Source organism: Gadus macrocephalus, chromosome 14, assembly GCF_031168955.1.
Source record: "Gadus macrocephalus chromosome 14, ASM3116895v1".
NCBI lineage: Eukaryota > Metazoa > Chordata > Actinopteri > Gadiformes > Gadidae > Gadus > Gadus macrocephalus.
In genome coordinates, this window is record NC_082395.1 from 19,099,799 (window position 1) to 19,122,636 (window position 22,838).

Consider the following 22,838-nt stretch of genomic DNA (forward strand, 5'->3'; position numbering starts at 1 on the left):
CTATAATGAAAAAGGTTGATGTCATTGTTTCTGTTGTTATTGTTAAATTGGTTAGGGTGTTGAGCGAGAATTGCTCAGGCTAAGGAGTTGTTTAGGCTTGAGACGGTTTGGGTGGATCGCAAGGACTCAGGGCATTACAGTTGTCTTTCATTTTATCCCTTATCATTTTATTGGTTTACATCCTTCATTTCTGTGTCAACTCGGCCTCGTACACACTGCATAGTAAAAGCTGAGAAGATAAAGAAACTATACTTAAGGCTCTGACATATCGTACAGACAAATGTATATTATTTTATTAAACGGGTGGGTGTCCCAATCACAACCCATGAAGCTGAATGCTGCCGTGGACGAAGGCAACGTAAATTCTGATTGCCTTTGCATCATTTAATTTCAGCCGAAATGTGTCGTTGCTGTCGTCTTTGGTTTCAACCAAAAGCATTGTCTTGTCTTCCCCCTCTTAAATAAACGTTCATTCTATAGGTAAATATGGTCTGTGTATAATAGGTAAATTAGGTTCACTTGGTGGTTTGTTGCTATGCGTCAATGATTCTGAGAGTGGAGAAGATTTGAATGTTAGGTCACTGGCTACGTGCTCAGGAGTAAAATAGGATCAACAATTGACAAAAGCCTAGACATCATTATATATACATGCATGTGTTTTGTAATATATATACACACAAACTTAAAACCCCCCCACACACACACACACACGAACACACACACACACACACATCCCCCAAACAACACACAATCACTGAATCTCTGCATATAAAGGGCCAGCCTTGCCCAGCCTTGCACCTGTGTTGACTGAATCAGATCACCGTGTTGAGTTGGGACCTACACAGTGGGCTGCTGAGGGAACTTTGATCAGGATGGAGAGCGGCCCCATTAGAACTCTCCTCAACCTCCTCTTCCTCTCAAGCCTGGAGTGTGTTTTGGGATCAGTGGTTAGACAACATTCTCACTATAATAGTTATTATTATTACACTTGGACGAATGCCGAAGCCAACTGCAGGTATAGTGACTGTTTCATTGTGAATCTAGAAAACGGCAGAAAGTGTTTTTAACGTGGCACCATTGAATATAAATCTTTCTATTAAATTGGGTTCATAAATAGTATCTGTCATAACCTAATGAATACAGCCCTGATGATGCACTCTATGACAAAATGTCTATTTTTGTATGTTTATTTTAGGAGCTTTGAGTGATGTTATTTCAACCCACTTTTTATTTTTAATCACCGTGTTACCCAGTACAATCCATATTTCACACATTTATTTCCAATTAGGTCAAGATCGATGGCCCTCTTAACTCAGCAGTTTGAGTTTGACAAATCGGACATAACAACGGTTACATATCACACATGGATTGGCCTGAAGGGTCAGGGGGGCCAGGCTAGATGGTCCGATGGAACATACTATAATGACCCACCCGAGATCTCTCAATATGAAACTTGTGCCTACCTCACCTCCCCATCTCATGCGTAAGTAATGCACCACGTGGTTCTCAAAACCAGCCAATTTAGAGTTTGGAACTGCTCCGCCTACGCTACGTTTGAATTATTTTTGAGGTCTTGAGGTCTCACTACTCACTAGTGTTGAGTACTGATTTTTATGGAGCTCAACTCTATGGCCAATTTGCCCTTTTCAAATTGGTGAACATCGAAAGCTCCAGCCCACAGCTTCATGTTCACTCATTGCTCCACCACAGTTTGTTAGAGACTTGGCAAAGGAGAATTGTTCCTTGCGTAAAATGACAAAATGCACACATTTTGGGACTACACTAAACATGGAAACGATTTGTATTGATCGCAAACGATTTGATTTGCAATAGCTTGAGTACTGACTCCTGACTCCCTTCCACATTTGGTTAAATCCTCATTTGGTATTCAATCCGCAACACCTCCAATTACTGCTTAATTGTACCATGTTCAAGTAGATGTATAAGTATGCTATGGAGGGATACATTTTTTTTACTTTGACTTTGAATAAGTACAAACTACAAGCTATTTGCTTTACCCTGCAGAAGTATTCCTTAAATCGCATAGACTTTTTACCCTATGTTGTTTATAATGTCTGTTTTTCTTTATCAGAATAGCTTTCGGATCTTGCCATTATAACTTCTTCTTCTACTGTAAGAAGAGTGGCCCATCTCATTCCTCCATCGTATTTGTCCCACGGGCTCTGAAATGGGAGGATGCAGAGACATACTGCAGAGATAATTACATTGATCTTGTTCTTCTGAAAGACGAAGACCGATTCGACGACCTCCCTAATGATGACCTATTCTATATATGGACAGGAATACACAGATCTAATGGTAAGCTCTAAACTTTAAATATTGATGGCCTCTTTTGCATATCCTTTTTTTTGTTGGCACACTAGAGGGAAATACACCCAACATTTTCTAGTCCCCAACACACGCCCAAGGACATTATGGTGTTGGTAGGCTTAAAATATTTCACAATCCACAAATATATTTCCCTAGTGTCTCGTTTTTGCACATTTTTGAATCCCATGGCTCTTCTGAAAATTTTATTTTGGGACCTTTTTGAAATTCGTCCCACTGATGATCAAAATGAATAGTGTAACTTGAAGGATTTAAAATGTGAATGCCACTCTTGATTTACATTGGTTGAAGATTGTTCCGATTTTTTTATATGAACTAATTCGGTTGTTGTAAACGTTTTTTTACATCACTGTTCCCACCTGTTGAGATGGATCTCCTTGCATCGCAATCTCACCACCCTTTTGGAGGTCCAGGGTTAAAGAGTGCAGTCCATAATGTTGGCTTTAGAAATCCTTTGAAGCTTAAAGATCACGTAAAGGGTTACGTAAAAGCTGTAACATACTGCTAAGATGTTCCTTCACACACAATGCATAGTCTCTGTCTGCAGGTTGTGTTATAGTAAACCATTTCCTTTAATTGCATCAAACATTTAGTGTCTCATTTCTTTGTTGACAGGTGGAGATTGGAAGTCGAGCACTGGACTTCCAATTGACGAAAACTGGAAGCCAGGACAGCCCACAGCAAACGGAGACTGTGTTGCCACGTCCAATAAGGACATGAAGATGATTAACTTGGACTGCGATACCTTATGGCCCTTTTACTGCTTCCAGGACAACCTGGTTCTGGTAAAGGAGGACAAGACCTGGGAGGAGGCCCTTGAGCACTGCAGGGCCATGGACTTGACAGACCCCAACAACCACCGCAATGACCTGATCAGCATCAGTGGTCCATTGGACCAGCAAATTGTGTGGACCAAAATCGATGAAGCCATCACAAATGAGGTTGATCTGCATTAGCAATTTGATTTGATTTGATTTGATTTATTTGTATTATTACCGTATTATTGGTAAGAGACATTTTCCAAATGAAAGAAATCTAAATAGATTAAGGAATTGTAGCCCTAAATAAAGATGGTCACGCTACTTGACCACCAATTGTGGAATAAGCAAGCAACCATTTATTGTTACTAATATTATACTGGTGGAAAAGTACCAAGACTGTGGTTTGGAATGAGTGTGACATGTGAAACCCTCCAATTGGACGGTGTGTTGGATTTAAGTGTTGTCTCCTTCCCTTCACTAGATTTGGACCGGTCTTCGCTACTTTGTTCACGAATGGTTTTGGGTTGATGGGACTGATGTGCCATACCAGGACTTGCCGTCCTGTCCTGTTCAAGGGCAATATTGTGGAACCCTGGTCAGGGACAACAGCACCATACCCTGGAATATCAGAGACTGCAATGAAAAAAGAAACTTCCTCTGCTATAAGAAGTATTGATCAGTCAATGCATTCAAGCAAGATTTAGTAACAGTTATAAAAATGTCGTTATTTGAAATTTGTCATGTCAGGTCTCACAATCTGCTCCATTCTGTTATTTACCAACATTGACCAGAAATATTTTGCCTACCTCCTCTCAACATCATTTATAATGATTGAATAATATTGTGTATATAGGTCACAAAGGGAAGCTCCTTTGATTTCCTGTCCGGTGTCTCAACTGCCAGCAGAGGTCAGGCTTTATATCCCAGGTCTCCAGTGATTTAAGGGTGGCTTTATAAATCATACCTATCATTGTCCTCAATAGCTGTAGTTTTGCCGATGGATATTAATATTTAGGTTTGGTTCTTCACGTGCAATTTCAAAATATGGGCAATTAATTAAAGTCTAACTTGCCTTTGTGGTTTTAGTTAGTTTTGCCTTTTTGTTCTTCCCTTTTAGACTTGTGGTGACATCAGGGGCTCATGCCTGTCTCCAGGACAAACCAAGTGTATGGTCCAGCCCGTAGCTAGTGCCTCAGGGCCTTCGGGGCCGGGTTAGAGGTGCAGGGTGGGGGGCCTTCGGTTTGAGTTCCCTTGAGTGCGTTTCCTCTTTTGTATGAGTTTGCTTCTATCCATTGCTTGACTCTATTTAACATCTTACTTTGTCTGCTTTGTAGTACGTGTGAACCAGCATGTGTATTTTAAAGATGAAGTTAATAGGGATTTACCTTCATTTAGTCAAGCTAAGCCAGTCCTCCGGCTCCTACCCAGCCCTCTCCCTATAGGCCTCAGGTACGACGGTGCTCTGGGCCTCTTGTTGATCAGGCGCATTCTAATTGCATCATTAGTTCCAGGATTCGTTTGCCTTCCATTTGAATAAAACATTTGTTTCAACGCCCTTTTCCTTTATTATACTTTAAGGCAAATAATAAATAATCATTACTTTGACATCTGACCTTGAAGCCATATGAGTATACTTATGAGTGAAGGTAACCTGTGATTATTACACTACCTGCACTCTCAGCCAACAACAGCCCTCCGACGCCGTCCCGCAGGACTGCAGGATCGTCCTCTCAGATGGACTACCACGCGTTTCCAGCCCCATCTGGATACCAACCCGCCTACCAGTTCCTCTTACTGGTAGCCCCTTTGTAGGACTGTGTGCACGCATGTTTTGAGCCAACGGTATCCCAATCCCTAAAAGCAGCAAATTCACAGCATGAGTCCAAACATGAAAACACAAACTTCTTCACCTCTGCGTAGGCTGTTGATGGGAATGAATGTTGCCGTGAACGAAGTAACAACTCTGAAGTTGACTCAAAAGCCTAAATGTGTCGTTGCTGTTGTCTTTGGTTTAAGACAAACGAAAGCTTTCCTCTCTGAAATAAACTTTGCTGATAAATTCATAATTTTCTAGGTAAATATTGTCCCAAACGGATAGGTAAATAAGGTTCACCTGGTGGTGTGTTGGTATAAGTCAAAGTGGAAAAGATTTGAATGTTTGGATCGTTAGTTCAGTGCCGATGTGCTCAGAGGTCTAGTGGGGACAATTGACAAAAGCTCTGAAATCTTTACACACACACACACACACACACACACACACACACACACACACACACACACACACACACACACACACACACACACACACACACACACACACACACACACACACACACACACATCCACATCCCCCAAACTCCACTTAATCACTGCATCTCTGCATATATAAGGGCCAGCCTTGCACCTGTGTTGACTGAATCAGATCACCGTGTTGAGTTGGGACCTACACAGAGGTATGCCGAGGGAACTTTGATCAGGATGGAGAGCGGCCCCATTAGAACTCTCCTCAACCTCCTCTTCCTCTCAAGCCTGGAGTGTGTTTTGGGATCAGTGGTTAGGCAAGGTTCTTACTTTAACCAGTATCCTTCCTCTTGGACTGGTGCTGTAGACGGCTGCAGGTATAGTGACTGTTTCATTGTGAATCTAGATAACTACTGGAAATAACAAAAATATCCCTGTTTCTATGTTAATCTGTGTGCTCTAGGTTTAAGTATGCAATTAATTTGGGTTAATAAACAGTACCCGTCATTACATAATGAATGAAGCCCTTATGCTATACTTATGCCTATGCTTAAATGTAAACGTTATTTTTAGTAGGTTTAAATATGAAGCTTTGTATGATTTCCCCCCCAAACACACTTTTTTAATTGTACCACTGTGTTAAGAATATTCTTAATTTCCCACATATATGTCCCAATAGCAATCACGGGGCGCACGGTGAATGGGCCCTTCCTACTCTGAAGAAGGACGTTGACGGTTTGATTATAATTGGCACGACTTCAACTCAGAAATGGATTGGACAGACGGTTGAGCAATACTACACTTCTTATTATCAATGGTGGTCGGGCTCGTATGTTAATGCAAGAACAGGATGTGCATACACCACAACCACATCTCAAAGGTAATGCACCACGCGGTTCTTGTATAAACCTCACCAATTTATAGTTTGGCAACCCGCGTCCCCTGTGCTACGATTACTGTCCATTGTAGTCTTTATTCAGCTCTGCATTGTCCCTAGTTTTCTAACTGACCAATTATCTATGGTGCACAACTCTAGAGCCAATATATTGTGTTCAAAGAGGTGTACATGTAGGCCTACACCACAAGCTCCAGCCAACAGCTTCATGTGGCCTTTGAAAATTTGAATTGTTCCTTTCATAGTAAAACAAATTTCAAATTACAACAAGATTCTGTATTGATCATGCATGATTTGATCTGCAATAGCTGGAGTACTGACTCCTGAATTCAACATTTTGTTCAATCCTCATGCCGTATTGTATCATCTTAGTAGAAGTTTCCACCGCCCCATTATGCATTTGCACAAATTGTGGGCTTCACTAGCGGTTACTACGAGATCGATGTAAACAATCGCTGTCTGTCTGTCTGTCTGTCTGTCTGTAATTCATTAATTCATTACAATGTTGGAACACAACCTCACTGAGTTAAAAAACTGCAATATAATTATACCTTTGCCCTCCACAGTTATTGTATGGGAAGACAAAGTAGAATTATGGCGAACACTCTTTTTGTCGTTGTACATCCTCGAACTGCACACGTCGTTGCCGAGCTTTTAAAAGCCATAATTGTATTCAGTGACAGAGCAACTGCAGTGATGTGATTAGCCTGCCAGCTGATCAGCTAAAAACACAGCTGAGGTGTCAGGTGCAGTGGGCGCCTGGAAGCGTGGCCGGCAAACGTTCCCCCAGTAACCGCCCCAAGGAAACTTGTGGATATATTAGTATACAAGTAAATAAGTATATGCCATGGAGATTTGAAAGTACTTTTATCACCCTCTGAACAAACACGATTTAAACCTCAGTGCAGGAGTCAAGACTGCCGGACCGTGTTCTAAGTGTTCTCCACGTGAGACACATCACTTGATATCTGGGGCTTTGAGACATGACCTTGACTTATTTAGTCATTTCTCAATACAGTGAGGCAAAGTAATGATTGGCTGACAAGTATATTGGTTAGTCACCTGTATCAGCTCTATATTCCAAACCGTTCTCTAAGATGGTAATTATAGCATTATTTATAAAGCGATTAATTGATTCTTAATGAGTTTAATTTAAACTGCTCAAATGATAATTGTGATGAATTGGCACACACACCAAGCTATTACCTTGTCCTTGCAGATGTATGCCTTAGATGATATGCAATGGTTTTTAATGTCTTTTTTGCTTTTTCAGAACACTTCAGTTCCAACGTTGCCGTCATTTGCACTACTTCTACTGTCATGATGACAACTCTCTGTCACCCGTTACGTTTATCCCGTGGACCACAACGTGGGAAGGGGCCAAGAATTACTGCCAAAACAATCACAAGGATATTGTTACTCTACAAGGCGATGTCAATTTGGAAGATCTTCCTAAGGAAGACCTATTCTATATCTGGACAGGAATACACAGAACTGAACCTGGTGAGCTCTAAAACGTTTTATATCATTGGTATTAATTTCCTCTCGTTTGTTGGGGAACGCAAGAAAAAATGTAACATTTTCTGGCTCCTACACACGCAAGGATATTGCATTGTTGGTATGCTGCATCTGACTCTGATAACCCTGCCCTACCTCCTAAAGGAAGTAATGCAGGCTAAGCAATATTTTTGCAAAGTGAAATCTTTGATTTAGGAAGAGGATACCTTTTACCCGATTTGATAGACCAGATAACGAGTCAATACACATTTGTGGAATTCCACAAGAAAGCAAAAAACATGGAGGAAGTTTTAACCCTCAGAAGATCATTCACAAGTTTTTCACTTGTGTTTTGTAAGATTATATCCATTTATATTCTGAACTGAGGATACAGATTTTTACATTGTAATATGCAAATTGTAATGAAGGGAATGTTTTTCGAAAATAGCACCTCAGTTGGGTACATCTAGTAGCTGCTTCACTACCTAGTGGATTTCAGAGAATATAAGTATTAATTTGAAAGCTCCTTTGGGAGCAATATCCGTCACAGTAACAGGGGCCTCACTTTTGATAGAGGTACCTTTTCCACACACTATATAAGGCGCTTTGGGGGTCTTGTAAAGAACTGTGCAAATAGAAATTTGTTTAGGCCTACATATTTATTTGGGGCAAAAATAAATAGGCTACTTGACTCGTAAGCCCCGTCCACACGGAGCCGAAACGGGCGAAAACAATCCGGTTTCTTTTTATAGTGTTCAGGAATATCTCCGTAAAGACGGAGTCATTGCGAAACCGCATCGAGCTGTAGAAACGCTGTAGTAAATATTCAAGGCGCTGGTTCTCCACAGAAAAAGTGGAGTGCATCAAGCCTGCGCGCATCAAGCCTGCGCGCATACAGCCTGCGCGCATACAGCCTGCGCGCATACAGCCTGCGCGCATACAGCCTGCGCGCTGTATACAAACAGCAGTCGCGAGGAGATTCAACCTTTTAAATTGAGCAGAAATACTTTTTAATGTACAGTTAGTATTTAAATTTAGCAAGGGGCTTTATTTATAGCTACAAAAAGAATACAAATAAAATAACAAATAAAAAATTGAATGCAACTCTGACGTCCCCCAGCTGGTGGGGGGCTAATGACGTCATTGTTTGCGTTTCAGGCGTCCACAAGAATCCTAACACAGAAACACATCGGTCCGGATAGATTTGAAACCACCTCCGAGGGTGGTTTCAGAAATGTGCAGTTTCGGGCACCAGATTCTCCGGCTCCGTCTGGACGGTCGGCCGAAACGCACGACACTTATATGCGGTTTGTCCAAAAAATCGGCTTTGTGTGGACGGGGCCTAGTAAGACAATTATTTTAATGAGGTTTAGTGATGAAGGGTTACGTAAGGGCAGTCAATTACTGCTAGGATTTTGCCTCACAAACAATGCATAGTCTCTGTCTGCAGATTATGTTTCAGTTAACCATTTTGTAATATTGCACTAAACATTTTGCGAATGATAATTTATGCACTGACAGATGGTGGTTGGAAGACGAGCTCCGGCAAACCTACAAACTACGAAGACTGGGCGGAAGGGCAGCCCAGTGCTGACGGGGACTGTGTTGGCATCTCCAATAAGGACAAGAAGATGACTATCTTGGACTGTGGTTCCAAATGGCCCTTTTACTGCTTCAAAGACAACCTGGTTCTGGTAAAGGAGGACAAGACCTGGGAGGAGGCCCTTGAGCACTGCAGGGCCATGGACTTGACAGACCCCAACAACCACCGCAATGACCTGATCAGCATCAGTGGTCCATTGGATCAGCACACTGTGTGGTCCACAACCGGCGAAGCCACAACAAACGAGGTTGTTCTGATATATATTAGTAATCTGATGAAATATACATTATTTAATGATTTATTTCATTCTAATTTTAAAATATATATTTTCCTAAATAAATATATATATATAGAAAGAGGAAATATAATCCTTAATAAAGATAGGCCTACTTCTTGACCACCAATTGAAGAATAAGCAAGCAACCATTTGTTGTTACTATTATCATGCAGTTGAAAGAGCAGCAATACTGGTTTGGAATGAGCGACATGTGAAGCCCTCCTATTGGACGATGTGTTGGATTAAAGTGTCGTCTCCTTCCCTTCACTAGGTTTGGATTGGTCTTCGCTACCTTGCTCACGAATGGTTTTGGGTTGATGGGACTGATGTGCCATACCAGGACTTGCCGTCCTGTCCTGTTCAAGGGCAATATTGTGGAACCCTGGTCAGGGACAACAGCACCATACCCTGGAATATCAGAGACTGCAATGAAAAAAGAAACTTCCTCTGCTACAAGAAGTATTGATCAGTCAATGTTTTCACACACTATTTTTAAAAATATTACAGGCTAAAAACTTTGATATTGTTATAAAACGTCCAACATCGATATACTATTCGTTCCACTTCATCGTTATTTGAAATTTGTCGTTTCAGGTCTCGCAATCAGCTCCATTCAGTTAACATTATGTTATCATCAGAATGTCTGTCTCCAGGACAAACCAACTGTATGGTCGAGCCCGTAGCTATTGCCTCAGAGCCTTTGGGGGCCGGGTTAAAGGTGCAGGGTGGGGGGCCTTCGGTTTGGGTTCCCTTGAGTGCGTTTCCTCTTTTGTATGAGTTTGCTTCTATCCATTGCTCGACTCTGTTTAACACCTTACTTTGTTTGCTTTGTAGTACGTGTGAACCAGCATGTGTATTTTAAAGATGAAGTTAATAGGGATTTACCTTCATTTAGTCAAGCTAAGCCAGTCCTCCGGCTCCTACCCAGCCCTCTCCCTATAGGCCTCAGGTACGACGGTGCTCTGGGCCTCTTGTTGATCAGGCGCATTCTAATTGCATCATTAGTTCCAGGATTTGTTTGTCTTCCATTTGAATAAAACATTTGTTTCAATGCCATTTCCTTTATTGTACTTTGAAATCTGACCTTGAATCAATGTCTCTGTTCCTGTGTACATGCTTATGAGAATATACTTATGAGTGAGGATAACCTATGATTCTGTCATCCTAGCAGAGTGCTCTCTTAACCAGCCTGGACACAGAGGAGTAGGAGTCGGAGCGGTATGGTATGCTATACAGATTATCCAAAACCGTGCCGTGCCCTTTCGATAAAGATGCCGTGTATCGATGAAGAATAGTTCTTAAAGCAGTCCGTAATCCGCGTTGGTAAATCAGTTCGTTCCTGTCGTCTGACAAAATAAGTCACTCTTAAGTTACTGTTTATTCTGATACTGATGTTTGCAAAATAAATAAATAATTAAGCTCAATTTTCAAGCTTTTCCCGTCTGAATACCAACCCGCCTACCAGCCTCTCCTACTGGTAGCCCCTTTGTAGGACTGTGTGAACATATGCGTTGAGTCAACGGTATCCCAATCACTAAAAACGGCAGATTCACAGCAGGAGTCCAAACATGCAAACACATACTTCTTCCCCTCTGTGTAGGCTGTTGACGGATGGGAATGAATGTTGCCGTGAACGAAGTAACAACTCTGATGTTGACCCAAAAGCCTAAATGTGTTGTGACTCGTTGCTGTTGTCTTTGCCCTAAGACAAATGTTAGCTTTTTCTTGTCTTTCCTCTCTTAAATAAACATTGCTGATATTCTTAATTTTCTATCTAAATATTGTCCCAAAGAGATAGGTAAATGGTGTGTTGGTATCTGTCATTACATAATCTATGAAACCCTTATGATATACTTGAATGAATATGCTTTAATGTAAATGTAATTTTCTGCATGTTTAAATATGTAGCTTTGTGGGATTTCCACCCCCCTACATTTTTTTAATTGTACCACTGTGTTAAGTATAATTTAATTTCCCACATATATGTCCTAATAGGAATCACTGGGCGCACGGTGAATGGGCCCTTCCTAATCTGGAGAAGGAGGTTGAAGGTTTGATTATAATTGACACGACTTCCACTCCGAAATGGATTGGACAGACGGTTGAGCGATCCTACAGATATTATTCCAAATGGCGGGACAGTTGGTATACTTCTCAAATAAAAGAATGTGCATACACCACGACCACATCTCAAAGGTAATGCACCACGCGGTTCTTGTATAAACCTCACCAATTTATAGTTTGGCAACCCGCGTCCCCTGTGCTACGAATTACTGTCCATTGTATTGTGTCTTTAATCAGCTCTGCTTTGTCCTTCGTTTTCTAACTGACCTATTGTCTATGGTGCTCGACTCTAGAGCCAATATATCCTGTTCAAAGAGGTGTACATGTACACCACAAACTCAAGCCCACAGCTTCATGTGGGCTTGGAAAAATTGAATTGTTCGTTCCATAATAACACAAATTTCAAATTACAACAAGATTCTGTATTGATCATGCATGATTTGATCTGCAACAGCTGGAGTACTGACTCCTGAATCCTACATTTTGTTCAATCCTCATGCTGTATTCAACTTGCAACACCTGAGATTACTGCCATAGGGCCCTATCTTGCATCCGGCGCAATTTACTTTCTCACTGGCGCATGTGTCGTTGCTAGTTTGCAACTGGCGCAGAGCGTTCTTCTCCCTCCTTCGCCACACGTCGGTAAATTAGGGAATGATCTTGCGCCCAAAGGTGCGGTTCGGCGAAAGTAGGAGGCGTGTTCTGGCGCAAATGTTCCCTGGTGCTATTTTGCAGTTTCAGAAACCACTTGCGGCACAAACCAGGAAATACCTGGTTTAAAGTCGGTGGCGCGTTGTTCAGAAGCTATTTGAAGGGCGCATGCATAATGTTGCTTGTGCACCTCGCGCATACACTTTACTTCTCTCATCTAGCTAGCCACACATTCTTGGTAATTTGTATATTATGTATATTATTAACAGGGGGACACATATTAGGAACACAAGTCGATAACGATGATGCATGCAATACTGATAAGAAACAATGTTTATAATGTATTGCGTATATCATTAAATAGAACCACAGTTACCGCACATCATATGTGTGTTAAGTTTTCTTTGCCGAAATTTATTTGAGGACTCAGTATTTCTGAAGTTGTGGAAGAAAACCTTATTCCATGTGTGAATGAGGCCGTATTATTTGGTCATAAACTGAGCCATTTGAAGTTTGAAATTCATGTGCATCTTTCTCATCGGAGACTGCAGACGCGCTGTCAAAATATCAACTCGTCAGATTCAAATGCGCTCATGGCTCTTAAAGGGGATGGGAGCTGGCACTCTCATTGGTTTATTGCACGTTACGCCCAAACCATACCTACGGGTTATTAGGCTACTTCAGACCAACCCTCCTTTTTAGATTTGCGCCGGGCGCAAGAGTAATTTTTGCGCCGGTAAAATAGCGACATCGCCATAGAAACGCCCACAAAGCTGCTTGCGCTTGGCGCTTCTCACTTGCCTTTCAGACCGTTAAAATAGGGCCCATATTGTATCATCTTACTAGATGTGTATACATAAGTATACAAGTTAATAAGTATATGCTATGGAGATTTGAAAGTGCTTTTATTACCCTCTGTAAAAAGGTGAGATTTAAACCTCAGTAAGGGGTCAAGAATGCCGACTCGTGTCCTAAGTGTTTCCCATACTGAGACACATCACTTGAGAACTGGGGCTTTGAGACATGACCTTGACTTATTTAGTAATTCAATCTAGAAAATGATTGGCCGAGATGTTTAGTGGTTAGTCACCGGCATCAGCTCTATATTTCAAAACGGTCTGCAAGATAGTAACAATTATTGTTTGATTTATAAAGCGTTTAATTGTTTCTAAATTAGTTTATATTAAACTGCTAGAATTATAATTGTGATGTATAAGCACATACACCAAGCTATTAGCTTGTCCCTGCAGATGTATGCCTTCGATTTTATCGAATTGTTACCCTATGCTCTTTATAATGTCTTTTTTGCTTTTTCAGAACACTTCAGTTCGATTCATGCTATTATTTTTACTACTTCTACTGTGTGAGAAGGTGAAATCCTCCCCCTTCTCACTGTCCCGCATTAGAGGAATTATTATTATTATTATTATATTGTGTGTATATATTAGATTGGGCTGGTATAGAATTGGTCTTCCGTCCCGGTAGGGGGCAGTATGCTGGATCAAAGTATCAGGGAATAGCCCAGGGGGGTGTTGATAGAAACAGCTGTTTTGTAAATATCTTTAGGTTCTGCACAGGGTGTGGGTATATATGTATTTGGTGATTGTTTGTTTAGTATCATGTTTATTTAGTATTCACACAATGTACTTTCTGTTCAGTTATGTTGGATTGTTAGCATTAGGTAAATGTTCCCCCAGCTAATGGTCTGGCCCATATGGCCGTGATTGGTCCAATTACCATTTCCCTATTTAAGGGCCTTTTCATTTGGTGTTTGAGGCGGAAGGTGGTGCTGGCTTGGAGTGAGGCCAGTACGAGAAACGTATGTTATGGTATGCTATTTTATGTTATCTTGGTTTGGTTTGCTGACTGATGCAGTCGTTTCCTTTTAATTTTGAACGTTGCTCTATTTTTGTGACTGTTTGGAAAGAAAAACTTCACTTTTCTTAGTCGTCAGTCCATTGCCCTCATTTTTGCCCACACTCGCGATACCCAGTTGCCCGTATCTCAGAAACGTGGGGCGACCACGCCGGTCCCTCACATACTGTTATGATGATAACTCTACGTCACCCGTCATATTCATCCCATGGACCACAACGTGGGAAGCGGCCAAGGATTACTGCCGAAACAATCACAAGGATATTGTTACTCTTGAAGGCGATGTACTATTGGAAGATCTTCCTAGGGAAGACCTATTCTATATCTGGACAGGAATTCACAGAACTGAACCTGGTGAGCTCTGAAACGTTTTGTATCATTGGTATGATTTGAATTGGCTCTCGTTTGTTGGGGCGTGAGGGAGAAAATCTAAATTTTCTGTCCTACACACGCAAGGATATTGCATTGTTGGTATCCTGCAACTGACTTCCATAAACCCGCCCAACTTCTTAAAGGAAGTAATGCAGGCTAAGCAATATTTTTGCGAAGTGAAATCTGTGATTTAGGAAGAGGATACCTTGTTCCTAGATTTGATAGATCAGATAACAAGTCAATACACATTTGTGGAATTCCACAAGAAAGCAAATTACATGGAGTTGCATCCCACAGAAGACAATTCACAAGTTTTTCACTTGTGTTTTGTATGCGAATTGTAATGAAGGGAACGTTTCGAAAAATTAGATATATTTAGTAGCTGCTTTATTTCAGAGAATATAATTATTCATTTGAAAGAGCTATTCTTTGGGAGCAAAATCCGTTTCAGTAGCAGGTGGGACTCACTATTGATACAGGGGTACCTTTTCCACACACTATGTAAGGCGCTTTGGGGGTCTTGTAAAGAACTGTGGAAATAGAAATTCCTTTACAGATTTATTTGGGGTAAAAAAATACTAAGTAGTAAGGCTATCGAACATAGAATTATGTTAACGATTTGAACCACAACAGGAAAGTGACTTCATACAATATAATTTGAAGGGCTAGAAATTGTATAATCTTAAACATAAAGAAGCATGGTGATGTCTCAGAGAAATGTGCACAGGATGCACCCCTCGCTTTATATCGGTTGAGTGTTCGTTGAGACAGTTTATTATGACCTGATATGATTTAGACTGAATAAATGTGTCTTAAATAGAGCCTATCACAAGGCAATCGGTTGTCTACATCTCTCTCACAACTGTTCCTGCATGTTGCGAATGATTTCTAACTTGGAGTTTTATCCTATGGGAAAATCCTTGGAAATGGAAATACTTTTGAGGCTTAGTGATGAAGGGTTAAGGGCTGTCAATTACTGCTAGGATGTTGCCTCACACACAATGGCTCTGTCTGCAGATTATGTTTCAGTTAACCATTTTTTATTATTGCACAAAACATTTCTGCACTGACAGATGGTGGTTGGAATACAAGCGCCGGCAAACCTACAAACTACGAAGACTGGGCTGAAGGGCAGCACAGTGCTGACGGGGACTGTGTTGGCATCTCCAATAAGGACAAGAAGATGACTATCTTGGACTGTGGTTCCAAATGGCCCTTTTACTGCTTCAAAGACAACCTGGTTCTGGTAAAGGAGGACAAGACCTGGGAGGAGGCCCTTGAGCACTGCAGGGCCATGGACTTGACAGACCCCAACAACCACCGCAATGACCTGATCAGCATCAGTGGTCCATTGGATCAGCACACTGTGTGGTCCAAAATCGACGAAGCCACCACAAACGAGGTTGTTCTGATATACATATATATTATTTCATGATTTATTATATTCTCATTTAATAATCAATATTTCCTAAATAAAGATATCTATCTAGAAAAAGGAAATCTAATCCTCACTAAAGATAGGCCTACTTCTTGACCACCAATTGTAGAATAAGCAGGCAACCATTTGTTTTTTAATATTATTATACTGGTGGAAAAGTACCAAAACTGGTTTTGAATGAGCGTGAAATGTGAAACCCTCCTATTGGACGATGTGTTGGATTAAAGTGTCGTCTTCTCCCCTACACTAGGTTTGGACCGGTCTTCGCTACTTTGCTCACAAATGGTTTTGGGTTGATGGGACTGATGTGCCATACCTGAACTTGCCGTCCTGTCCTGTTCAAGGGCAATATTGTGGAACCCTGGTCAGGGACAACAGCACCATACCCTGGAATATCAGAGACTGCAATGAAAAAAGAAACTTCCTCTGCTACGAGAAGTACTGATCATTGAATGTAATCAAACAGTTAGTAACAGATAAAATAACTAGACATTGTTGCATATGCATTTTCTTTAGAGAATGTGTGTAGTTTGTATAACAAACAAACAATTAGCATAAGAATTTGTTGCTAATCCGTTACTCTTGTCAGAATGACAAGGTTTTAATATCACAGCAGTCCCACTACGGCAAACGCTTTGCTACTCTCTACTCAACCCAGTCTCACCAATATGCGTACAGATCGCACGGTTTGACGCTTTCAAAATGCGTGCAGTACATACGCCAAATGACCGTTTTTTTTTTTGCGTGCATATGATACGCAAAACCCAGCATTAACTACTGTGGAGGGCGGATGCGTCCATTTCGCGTGCATATGATAGCGACGCTGCTTTCGCTAAACTAGCAGCTCGCGTGTTTCCTGCGTTTGTGTTATTAAACCGTTACTTTATGTAACCTTTAATGATATCATCTTGTTAGAAACACGTATATCTGAGAGCCAACCCAGTCGACAAAAGCATACGTTGACAGTACTGGTCAAGTGAGCCGCCATTCGTTCATCCGCGGTTAAACCAGCCGTCACACAAAATCTTCGTGCGCCTTTACTCTACGCCTCGTTTCCACTTACGTACATTCTCGTATGCGATCCAACCGTCTCCGACCGAAAGTCCATTCATTCCTATGTGATTTTCCGTTTTTCCTCCGAGACTCCTCCCCTCCCCTCTGTCCGGTATGTCCGTAATACACGTTCAAAAAATGTAACTTTCGCGGTCGTTTTACGGAGATACCGTATGAAAGTTTTTATGTTGTTCACAAAACTTGTAAGTACCTGGCAGGCCAAACTCCTCACCGATCTCTTTCCAAGCCTGGTTGGTTTTGTTTTTATCTCTGTATATGTCGATCCTCATGTTCCAAAGTACCGGTCTCCTAAAAACGGCCATTATCATACGCTCCCACATCTTTTGTCTCATCTCATTTTCGTCCGCTTATCCGGGGTCGGGTCGCGGGGGGAGCAGCTCAAGCAGGGGGCCCCAGACTTCCCTTTCCCGGGCCACATTGACCAACTCTGACGGGGGGATCCCGAGGCGTTCCCATGCCAGTGTTGAGATATAATCTCTCCACCTAGTCCTGGGTCTTCCCCGAGGTCTCCTCCCCACTGGACGTGCCTGAAACACCTCCCAAGGAAGGCGCCCAGTGGGCATCCTTACCAGATGCCCGAACCACCTCAGCTGACTCCTTTCCAAGTAAAGGAGCAGCGGCTCTAATCCGAGTTCCTCACGGATGGCTGAGCTTCTCACCCTATCCCTGAGAAAACTCATCTCGGCCGCTTGTACCCGCAATCTCGTCCTTTCGGTCATCACCCAGCCCTCATGACCATAGGTGAGGATAGGAACGAAGATCGACCGGTAGATCGAGAGCTTTGCCTTGCGGCTCAGCTCTCGTTTCGTTACAACGGTGCGGTAAAGCGAACGCAATACCGCCCCCGCTGCTCCGATTCTCCGGCCAATCTCACGCTCCATAGTACCCTCACTCGCGAACAAGACCCCGAGGTAGCCCACTTAAACTCCTTCACTTGGGCTAAGGACTCATTTCCTACCCGGAGTAAGCAATCCATCGGTTTCCTCCTAACATCTTTTGTCCGTAAATAAATTCATGCCTGTACGTAAAACACTAGCGACTCCTTCCGTAAATTTACGGAAGCACGGATACGAAAAACATACGTATGTGGAAACGAGGCGTAAATAAATTCATGTCCGTACGTAAAACACTAGCGCCCCCTTCCGTAAATTTACGGAAGCACGGATACGAAAAACATACGTATGTGGAAACGAGGCAACGTTTTCAAAATAAAACCCTTCACCTACGTGTGTAGATGGAAGAAATGCCTACAAAATGGAAGAAATGCGAGCAGATACACTGTGTGTGTGTATGACTCATTGTGTGTTTGTTTGATACACACACACACACGCACACACACACTGTGTGATAAAGCTGAAAGGAGCTTCAGCAGCCTCTGAAGGCTGAAAACATGGATGCGAAGTACAATGACACAAACATGCCTCAACAGTGTAACCGTGTGTTATGTTCAAAAGCACAAGCTGGATCTGTTGGACAGGAAAATGATTGCAGAACAATTAGTTTGTCATAATGAGCAGAGACAAAACAAATTTGAAAAGCCACTTGAGGCTGTTGCATGAATGTTCAATAACTGTAGCTCTAATGACATTTGGCTAGAGCATTTGTTACTTGTATGTAGTGATGTTATTATGTAGTGACACACAGAGTGCAGGCTGTCAAACCAGTGGTCAAGTTCAACTTCAAATGTTCTCCATTTCATGCTGAGACCTATCTATGTATAATGTTGGGCTTCTGTGTTTATGGTGTGGTCTTACTGATTATACAGTAACTGAAAATAAAACGTGTCTGATATAATTCTAAGTAACAGGATACTGCTCTGACAGATGTGTCAATATTCTGCGCTTTCTGCAGGCTGCGCAAGCTGTTTAGTCTACGTAACGTCAATTGTAGCGCTGGGATTTACAGAGTGATAATTTGATACAGAGGGATGCAATCATAGCAACCATTTTAAATTGCATACAACAGGCGAACGTTTACTATTTTTTATTAGAAAAGCTGATTTTTGTGAGGATTTGACGAACAAAAGTGGAGGGGATGGAATGGCCTTCCAATAGAAGTGAGGGGGATGCATCGTACTCATCCCCCGCGTCTGATACGCGCCTTATAGAACACTAGCTGTCTTGCGGCGGCGTCTAGAATGTCCGCACTTGCGGACATCTTTTGCCAGTCAGCTGCTCACCCATAACATTGTGTTGGTAGTGGTACTGTATGTACTTTATAAATAACCATAACTTGCTACATTTTCAACCGTTTTCCCAACGGTTTGGTTTCTTACAAACCTTATTAACGTGGTTATAATATTGTACCTATAGAACATTTCAATTTTTTTAGAATCTAACAATTATTCATCAGTATCTGCAGTGCCGTAACTACATCTCTGACGTTTATAACAAAACAAACCGTTTGAAAATGTAGCAAGGTGGATAAGGTTATTTAAAAAGTACATGTACCACTACCAAGTCAACACAGTGTTATGGGTGAACAGCTGACCGTGGCAAGTTGGCCGCCAGTGCGGACCTTCGACTCCATTGGCCAGCAGAATATGCATGTGTACGTTTTTCAAATGACATTTTCTCCAAATCTATACAGTGAAATCACATGGTTCCTTGTGGTCAAGTAGTCAGTACAGTTAGTATGTTCATATCAGTCAGTGCCTGAACTTATGTGACATTCGGTCTAGCTCACCTCAAAGTGCTGACATAATGCAATTTGCTAAGGCGAGAATATGCATGTGTACGTTTTTCAAACGACATTTTCTCTAAATCTATACTGTAAAATCACATGGTTCCTTGTGTACAAGTAGTGGGTACAGTTAGTATGTTCATATCAGTCAGTGCCTGAACTTATGTGAAGTTCGGTCTATAGCCCACTTCAAAGTGCTGGCATAATGCAAATTTGCAAAGGCAAGAATATGCATGTGTACGTTTTTCAAATGACATTTTCTCTAAATCTATACAGTAAAATCGAATGGTTCCTTGTGTACAAGTAGTCAGCATACCGGTTGATATGTGCCGTGTTCCAATACCCGTACTTCCATGAGTATACTTAAAGTACGGTCACTTGAGTACGGTAATTTTTCAGATGTGAGTGCTGTTCCAAATCGAGCACTCCGTGGTGCACTTACCGGAAATTACGATCACGACTGCCGCCGCTGCTCCTCCCCCGCAATAAACATCCCGCTTTGAACGGTGAACTCTTTACGCCTAGAAGCTATAAAAAGCAATAGAAACTATAAAAACTAAAAAATGACTCTATTAATGCAGGCTATGTGGAAAATGCGCCGACTTTGGCTCAGCCTGGCTCCGCCTCTTCCGCTACGTAGCTAAGATGGCTGCCGTTGAGTACGGAGAGTGTCCTTCGATCCCATGTTCGATCCACACTTCACGATTAGCCCATTTTGAGTACGGCATCCGGGTCCTTGAAGTATACTTCTTTTCGCCGGATCTGAATTGGAACGTACTGCGTACTCAAATGTTGAGTACGCAGTACGGACAGTACGGGTATTGGAACACGGCCATGGTCATATCAGTCAGTGTCTGAACTTATGCTCAGTCTAACCAATACGCAGGCCTTTCGTCTCGAGCTTCTCGCTCACAACCAATCACGTTCTTCTGGAGGTCACTAGTTCTTAATTGATTTCAGCTGCGTCTCCCCCGCCTCTCCTCATAAAGCGCCCCCACCGTGACGGATGTTAATCGTTTATTTTGCGTTGGATTGCGTGGGCTGAACAATCCGGACATCGTGGCCACCGACGTGGACCCCCGCCACCGGGACCCACGCAGTGAGTAAAGCGGGGTACTTCCTTCATGAGCACTATGTTACACTCTCCCCATCTCCTCCTGTCGTCTGTTCTCGCCCCTCTATTGTACATGTTTTACCACTGGAGGTTAATGTGGATTTGCTGACGGAAGTGGTAGTTTGTGTTGAGTGGTTTATCTATGGGATCGACTGACTAACTAACGCTGCGGACCGCTACAGCACCGACCACCACACTGGGAAGTGTCCTCTGCTCACTGTGGAAGCAGCATGGAAGAACTGCAGCAACTCTGATGGAAACGAGGACCTTCACGCTGTTGAACACAAACCGTTCTAGGCCTACTACAAACCGAGGCGGTCCCACTCGGTTAAAGAACTCGTGGTCAATGCGGCCGACCGCTGGACCTGGTCGTCACCTTCTGCAGATCCTTCACTGCCCTCAGGAATCCACGGATAACTTGAAACATGTCCGACTCCACATGTCTGAGAATCCAGGATGGAAACTTGTGGAAGGAAGAAAGGGGTCTGTTTTTGCTCAACCCATAACCCCACTGAGCCCTTCTGTGGAAACCTGTCTGACTGACCCTACTGACTGGGGGCCTGTTGTGTGTTTGGTTGGTCTGGTAGAAGGTTTGCTGCTTGTGATCTGCAAGGTGGTCCTGGGTTAGATGCGGTGTCTGACTTGCACACTACTCTCCCAATTCTATTCTTCTCTTTACTACTTTTCTACTTTCAATACACTTGCTGCTGCTGCTGTTGACCGCTGGTGGTGCAATGTGGTTTTTATTCGCGTATGTTCTGTGGACTTTGCATTTGTATTTTAATGAACATGTTTACTGCCTGTTAGACCTCGGATTGGCAAACCTAAACTCCTTCACTGGCAAAATGTAGATGCAAATTAAATGCCAAAATTAACATTTCAATATTCGTTTTGCGTGTTTCACCAATAGCTTCGGAACTAGACGGACCTCGTATATAATTTGCTCTTCAAAGATGCGGTCAGGCGCCCCTCCGTTATATAACGTTTTCTGCCCGGTACGAAATAGACCGACCAAAAGCAACCCTTTAGGCTATCTAATGTGAGGTTGGATATACGCAACATGTAGAGGTGTTTCAACAACAAAGATGGAAGTTAGTGAACTAAAGACTGTATATGCTCACTAAAATAACGAACGACTACTACTCAAAGATTTTGAGGAATATGTATTTCTGCATCACCCGTTCCAATGCTATGATTAGTCGAGGCCTATCCAATAGCATCGACCCATTTTAGATCGTGCCCTTTAGACACGCCCCTTGGAAATTGCACAACGCACTTCAACGTAGAGGATCCAGAAGGATTTCACAACGAGTCCATTGGAAGATATCGAGGAACATCACCAATGAAGGAGAGTAACGTTTCCACTTGCTATAGGAATTTAGTGAAGCACTAAATAGTTAATAATAATAATGATAAAATGTGGTCACCATTTATTGACTTTTTGGGTAAGACTTGCTTTACTAATATAACCGTGTTAAAACCGCATTCATTTACTTTTCTTGTGTAGTTTCCCACTATGCATTAAATGTTTTATAGAAGTAAAAAAGTAATCAATAGAACTATACACATTTGTACAACAATTAATCATTATACAGGATTTGAACATTTTCTATTCTAACTCATGCTTCATAATATTTCCAAGGATTGCAGAGTACCAAATGATTTATGAACAGTTGTTTTTGTTCAGGAGCGGATTGTACTCCCAGAGGCTTCAACAGAGCGGGTCTGGAGCTGGGAGCTGCAGGTGGATGTTGGCCAGGAGCCGTTCAGTCCTACAGGAACAGACGGGTGAGCCGTGGAACTGCACATCCTATGAACTCCTCCTTGGCGTGGTCAAACGGTTCAGAATAAAACTGGAATTCAGTCATTGGTTGTGATTGGCTTGTTAGCCAAGCGTTCTCAGCCACTAGGACTAGTGTCCTTATGAAGATTAGATGTGTGGCTG

The 22,838-nt window shown here is 42.1% G+C and overlaps 2 protein-coding genes across 2 annotated transcripts; both read left to right on the forward strand.

The window, feature by feature from the left end:
- The first annotated feature begins 812 nt into the window (after positions 1 to 812).
- Positions 813 to 4,661, forward strand: LOC132472095 (uncharacterized). The gene is made up of 5 exons (XM_060071549.1): positions 813 to 1,015; positions 1,289 to 1,483; positions 2,093 to 2,319; positions 2,965 to 3,290; positions 3,592 to 4,661. The coding sequence occupies exons 1-5, from the start codon at positions 873 to 875 to the stop codon at positions 3,784 to 3,786; spliced, it is 1,086 nt and encodes a 361-aa protein (XP_059927532.1). The 5' UTR covers positions 813 to 872; the 3' UTR covers positions 3,787 to 4,661.
- Positions 4,662 to 14,383: 9,722 nt separating this feature from the next.
- LOC132472334 (C-type lectin lectoxin-Phi1-like) lies at positions 14,384 to 16,667 on the forward strand. The gene is made up of 3 exons (XM_060071917.1): positions 14,384 to 14,567; positions 15,659 to 15,987; positions 16,274 to 16,667. Exons 2-3 carry the CDS (start codon positions 15,769 to 15,771, stop codon positions 16,466 to 16,468), a joined length of 414 nt encoding a protein of 137 aa, XP_059927900.1. The 5' UTR covers positions 14,384 to 14,567; positions 15,659 to 15,768; the 3' UTR covers positions 16,469 to 16,667.
- The last annotated feature ends 6,171 nt before the right edge of the window (positions 16,668 to 22,838 follow it).

Bases quoted from the DNA above. Each gene is read 5' to 3' on its own strand.
- LOC132472334 (XM_060071917.1), top strand. From the start codon at position 15,769: ATGACTATCTTGGACTGTGGTTCCAAATGGCCCTTTTACTGCTTCAAA. The intron at 15,988-16,273 runs GTTGTTCTGATA...CCCCTACACTAG, and splicing joins ACGAAGCCACCACAAACGAG to GTTTGGACCGGTCTTCGCTA.
- LOC132472095 (XM_060071549.1), top strand. From the start codon at position 873: ATGGAGAGCGGCCCCATTAGAACTCTCCTCAACCTCCTCTTCCTCTCA. The intron at 1,016-1,288 runs GTATAGTGACTG...ATTTCCAATTAG, and splicing joins AATGCCGAAGCCAACTGCAG to GTCAAGATCGATGGCCCTCT. The intron at 3,291-3,591 runs GTTGATCTGCAT...TCCCTTCACTAG, and splicing joins ATGAAGCCATCACAAATGAG to ATTTGGACCGGTCTTCGCTA.